Source organism: Eimeria necatrix, genomic scaffold, assembly GCF_000499385.1.
Source record: "Eimeria necatrix Houghton genomic scaffold, Enh_scaff540, whole genome shotgun sequence".
Taxonomy (NCBI): Eukaryota; Apicomplexa; class Conoidasida; order Eucoccidiorida; family Eimeriidae; genus Eimeria; species Eimeria necatrix.
Genome location: NW_013654411.1, coordinates 1 through 5,465, shown reverse-complemented (window position 1 = coordinate 5,465; position 5,465 = coordinate 1). Strand labels below are relative to the sequence as shown.

At 59.9% G+C, this 5,465-nt stretch overlaps 2 protein-coding genes across 2 annotated transcripts; both read left to right on the top strand.

Moving 5' to 3' along the window:
• Window positions 1-366: 366 nt before the first annotated feature.
• Window positions 367-2,721, top strand: ENH_00061880 (hypothetical protein, conserved; the record flags this gene model as incomplete). The annotated part of the gene is made up of 2 exons (XM_013582044.1): window positions 367-2,278; window positions 2,540-2,721. The coding sequence occupies 2 exons, from the start codon at window positions 367-369 to the stop codon at window positions 2,719-2,721; spliced, it is 2,094 nt and encodes a 697-aa protein (XP_013437498.1).
• An 888-nt stretch (window positions 2,722-3,609) lies between these two features.
• ENH_00061870 (hypothetical protein) lies at window positions 3,610-5,465 on the top strand (the record flags this gene model as incomplete). Its single annotated transcript, XM_013582043.1, has 4 exons — window positions 3,610-3,755; window positions 4,161-4,239; window positions 4,777-4,864; window positions 4,972-5,465. Coding segments are annotated over 4 exons (807 nt in total), but the record flags the coding sequence as incomplete, so codon positions are not given.

The window sequence follows — 5,465 nt, the reverse complement described above, 5'->3', positions numbered from 1 at the left end:
AAAATCCATATCTTGCTGCTGCTGCTGAGGCTTTTGCCGCTGCTTCCGTTTCCCATGCTGCAATGCTGCATGCGTCTTCTTGCTGCTGTCGCCTGCAGCCCCGCATTACCAGCAGCAGCAGCTAGCCCTCAAAATGGCCAACGTGATTATATTACATAGTTGTTTCTGTTCTGACTAAAACGTGTGATAAGATCCAGCAGCAGCGGCAGCTCCTGCTGCTGCTACTGCTGCAGCAGTAGCTGCCAGTCTTGGAGGGCGGTGCCGACTAGCTGTCTCCTCAGATATAGGAGGGAGCAGCAGCAACAGCAGCATTTGTAGCAGCAGAAAATTTCAGCTGCTGCTGCTGCTGCTGCGTCTGGAGGGACGATGGGCGACTGCGTTCGGTGGTTCCCTCGCGTGCTGCTCCTCCTTGCAGCAGCAGCAGCAGCAGCAGCAGCTGGCTGCGGTGTCTTCTGCTTCGCGGTCAACCAGTCGTCTGCTTCTGCTTCCTCATGCTTCAGCTGCAGCGCCGCGCCCTTTTCCCGCCCCTCGTTTCTTTTGAGCAGAGTCTGGCAGCAGCAGCAGTGCAGCAGCAGCAGCAGCAGCAGCCGCTGCTGCTGCTGCAACAGTCAGAATGCCCCGGTGGCTTTTATTGTTTCATTAGGCGCTCCGCGCAGAGGCGGCAGCAGCAGACTTGCTGCTGTTTCCGCCCAGCAGAAGCAGCAGCAGCGGGAGCAGCAGCAGAAAGAGATACTGCAGCGCAGGAAGGCAAACCAGGCGAAGCAGCGGGAGCGGCTGCTGCAGCAGAAGGAGCAGCGGCGACAGCAGCGGCAAGATCGGCAGCAGAAGCGGCAGCAGCAGCAGCACAAGTTGAGTGGCGCAGTCACTAGGGAGGAGATCGTCGCTCTGCGGGCGAAGCAGCGGCTGCAGCGGCAGCAGAACCGCAAGAAGCAGCTGCAGCAGCACCTGCTGCTGCTGCAGCAAAAGAGGGAACAGGCGCAGCAGCAGCGGGAGCGGCAGCGGCAGCGCCTGCAGCAGCTCTGCCAGGAAGCCAGAGAGGCCGAGCTGCTGGAGCAGCAGCAAAACTCTTTAGGGAAAGCAACAACGAGGGAGGGCAAAAGCCTCAAGATTGCTGAGGCCAAGTATTTGCTGCGGACTTCGCTGCTGCTGCTGCAGCTCAAGACGCTCACCAGCAGCAGCAGCGGCAGCAGAACGGCTGCTGCGGGGCTCACGCAAGAGCAGCAGCAGCAAATGTTCAAAGCGCTGGTCCTCCATGGCCTTCACAACTTCGTGCTGCTGAAGAGAGTCAAGAACTCCCTCATGCGCACCGCCATCCTGCAGCTGCAGGAAGAGCAGCAGCAGCAGCAGCAGCAGCAGCAGCAGCAGGAACAGCAGCAAGCGCAGGACGAAGAAATGTATGCGCGTCTTTGGGGCCGCTTCGATGATCCTCCTTTGAGCGATGAAGAGATTCTGGAAGCTTTAGGAGTTGATCTGCAGCAGCTGCAGCAGCAAGAAGAGGCTGAGGCGAAGTCAGCTGCTGCTGGTGCTGCGGGGCGCGGAGGCCGCAGCAGCAAGAGCAGCAGCAGCGGGAAGAAGGACGCGAAGAAAAAGGAAGGCGGGAAGCCTGCTGCTGCTGCTGCTGCTGCTGCTTCTGCTGCTTCTGCTGCTGAGACCTCCGGCATCGACTGGGACAACTTGGAGCTGCCGGAGCCAGAAGACTACCCAGCAGCAGTTGCAGCAGCAGCAGCAGCAGCAGAACTAGCGAAAGCTGCTGTACCTGTTGCTGGTGCTGCGCGCAGCGTGTCAGAGTCTGCTGCGCTGCTGCTGCCGCATCTTCAGGGGGCGTCTTTGTACGCGTTTGTGCATGCATCAGCAGCAGCAGAAGACCGGCTGGGGGAGGCTTTGCGGCTGCTGCTGCAGCAGGCTGCTGCTGCTGCTGCTGCCAACAAAGAAAGAGCAGATGAAGCAGCAGCAAGCGACGCCCGCAGAAAACCCAAAGACAAATACATTTATGTCCCGGTGGCTGGGGCCCCTCCTGAGGAGCTGTTTGCTGTTTTGATGCAGCGGGGCCTTTCTGCTGCTGCTGCGAAGGCAGAAGACGCGGCCGCTGCAGCAGCAGCAGCAGCTGCTGCTGCTGCTGATTCAGCAGCAGCAGCAGCAGCGCTCGGCACTCCGCCTAAACCTGCTGCAGCAACTCTCCCTGCTGTTGCCTTGACCCCAGAAAGGCTCATTCCCCCCCAAAGCATTTCGCTGCTGGCCGATTTCCCCAGACGCAAAGAGCTCACCCAAAGGCTCGCCGGTGAGACACAGCTGCTGCTGCTGCTGCTGCTGCTGCTGCTGCTGCTGCTGGATGCTGCAGCAGCGCTGCGCCGCAAAGTTCACAGAAACAAGCCAAGGAAGCCATAGATAGCACTTGCGAAGTACAGTTGCTCTGGCGGCTGCTGCTGCTGCTGCTGCGCCGTTGCTGCTGCTGCGCTGCCAGCCGGTGCGGTTCGCTTCAAAGAGCTGCCCTTGCTAATGCTGCTGCTGCTGCTGCTGCTGCTGCTGCTGCTTTCTGCAGGTCAACTTCTGTCTCCGCCCTTCCGCCTCCTAGGGACGCTGCAGGGCTGCTGCACTTCAGTCAGTTTGACGCTGCGGGCCGCGCAGCAGCAGCTGCTGGGGCTTTTGCTGTATGGCCGCATGAAAGCGGAGCAGCAGCAGCAGCAGCACCTCGCGCTGCAGCAGCAGCAGCAGCAAGAATAGCGGCGGCAAGGTAAGATCTGACGCAGGCGCTCTGTGCTGCACTCGCAATGTAAAGAATTCATTTCTGTTTTTTTTGCTGCAAGTCCCAGAAGGGTCAAAAGCAAAGAAGCAGTTTCCTGGACAAAATGGGAACAGGTCACTTCGGGCTGAAGCTGTAGCCTTGGCAGCAGCAGCAGCTGCTGCTGCTGCTGCAGCTGCTGCACCCGAATTCACACCAGGAGCAGCAGCAGCAGCCGCTGCGGCAGCTGCAGGTGCTGCAGCAGCTACAGCTGCAGCACCAGAACCACCAGCAGCGGCTGCTGCTGCTGCTGCAGCTCCAGCAGCCACTGTCTGTCGTCCCTGCACCTGCCGCTGCTGCTGCTGACAGCAGCAGCGGCAGATAGGGGGGAGGTGTCTGTACACTGGAAAGCGCAGCAGGCAGCAGCAGTGAGTTTAGCTTTTTTCTTTTTTCATTTCAGTTCTACTGACTGGCATTTGAGTTAGAAAGATGCTGCAGATGCAGCTAAGCCCTAAAGCCTAAATCCTTTCTAGCTGCTGCTTCGCTTTAGGTCGTTCGGGCTAGAGAGAAGCAGCCAGGCAAACCCTAAACCCTAAACCCTAAACCCTAAACCCTAGGCGGGGCAGGCCTGCAGACACGCGGGGACTCTGCAGCACAAAATCTATAATTGTAATTATTCAAGTTGCTGCTGCCATTTGGCCCAAGTGCCACAAAAGCCCTGGGGTTGCTGCTGCTGCTGCTGCTGGGTTTGCGAGTGTGCTCTGCTGCCGGTATTTGTGAGAAAAGAATTATTTCTTTTGGATATTTGGGTCTTCTAATTAAATGATTAAGTCCATTAAACAACTCCATTTCTTTCCCAATTTTATCTTCTACATAGTGAGAAGAGGTGCATGCCGCAGCATCCCTTTTCTATAGTTAACAGCTGCAGCCTCCGCCCTGACACCAGCAGGCAGCAGCAGCTGCAGCAGCTGCAGCAGGTGCTGCAGCAGCTGCAGCAGCAGCTGCTGCTTCACGCTCCTCATCGCCGCGAGTGCAGGTAAGCGCGTATATGGGGCTGGCGGCACTTCCCAGCAAAAGGCTTCACTCTTAACAGTTCTAAACCCCAAAAGGGTGTTTGACCTCAAAACCCTAAAAGGTCCTTCACGGTTTGAGGCCCTAAACGCTATTTTGGGGTCTAGAGCTTTAAACGCCCTTTAAGGGTTTACAGCCCTTAACCCCCTCTTGGGGTTTAGCAAAAACACCTGCTGCTGAGAGCCCCCGCAGGCTTTTGCCTTCACGGGCAATATGGCGTTACCCCCGTGGCTACAAAATTGCCTGCGGTGTCCCCAAGCCTGCAGCAGCAGCAGCAGCAACAGCAGCAGCAACAGCAGCAGCAACAGCACCAGCTGGAAGAGTCCAGCGGCAGCACAGGCGCCACAGAGGCTGCACGGTGAACTTGTAGGGCCCTCCACCCTCTCTACAAGAGAACAAAGAAGCAGCAGCAGCAGCAGCAGCAGCAGCAGCAGCAGCAGCAAAATACTGTAAGAGGGGTTTAAACGCCACTAGCAGGACTAGACAACTCCTAGCCACATTCCCAGCGGTCTGCACCAGGCACCAGCGTGGGGCGTTGCTGCTGCTGGTGCTGCTGCTGGGACAGCAGCAGCTGCTTCTGGCCCAGCAGCAGCTGCTGCAGCGGTAACACTGGTCAGAATGAACCTAAAGAGGCCCGCCCCACAAAATTCGAAGCAGCTAGCCACTACAAATCCACGACAGCCTATCTAAGCAGGGCGAGTCGCCGTGGCCCAGCGACGACAGCTGCAGCTTTGCTGCGGCTTTGCTGCAGCGAACAGCAGCAAAGTTGCATCCGTTGCTGGCCCCCAGGCCCTCAGCAGCAGCAATAATGCCTTAATGTGCCTCTAATGGCTCATGTGCTGTCGCTCGGGGGTCTCTGGGGGTTGTTGGCCTGCGCAGCGGGGCCGCGTGTCCTGGAGCTGCTGCAGCAGCAGTAGCAGCAGCAGCAGCAGCAGCAGCCCTGGGGGGAGTGGGGGCTGGGGGTGGGTGTGTTTGTGGGGGCAAAGGGCGTTTGTGTGGAGGAAAAAAGTGCATTTGGGAGTGAAAGAAAGTGTCGGAAGTGTGCAGACTTGGGGAACGGCGAGGAGCTGGTTGGTGGGCGGAGTTGCGGCGGGTGTGGGGCTGCAGCGTGAGGCCTGTGAGGCCTCTGCGTTGTGTGGCTTCTGGGGGTTTGCTGGGTTTGGGTTTTCGGGGTTTTGCAGAAGAAAGTGTTTGTGACTTTTCGAGGCATGTTGAGCATTCTCGAGGCCTGCTGCAGGTTGGGCCGCGAACGAAAGACGCGCAGAGCGACGAGGCCCCCACGCTGGGCTGCAAGATGATTGGTTTCCTGCAGCTGCTGCGGGCGTGTCGGTTCTCGGCTTCCGCGGCGCTGAGCGCCGCTGCTGCTGCGAGCAGCAGCAGCAGCCGCGGGGGCGGTGCGCGGCGGCGGCTGGCTGCTGCTGCTGCTGCGGGGGGGGGCCGCGCGCTGCAGCAGCAGCCGCGGCCGCGGGAAGACCGCTTCCCGGGGCCCCCGCCGCGGCTGTGTGCCTCCGCGCTGGCGCTTGCTGCAGCGAGTTCCGCGCTGCTGGTGGCTGCGCTGGACCCGCAGGGCCCGCCTTCGCCTGCGCAGTGCGAGGGGGCCCCCGGGGGCCCCTCGGGGCCCCCCGGGGCTGCGTCTTCTGCGGCGGGCGCGGCGTCGGGGCCGCCGCGGGCGCGC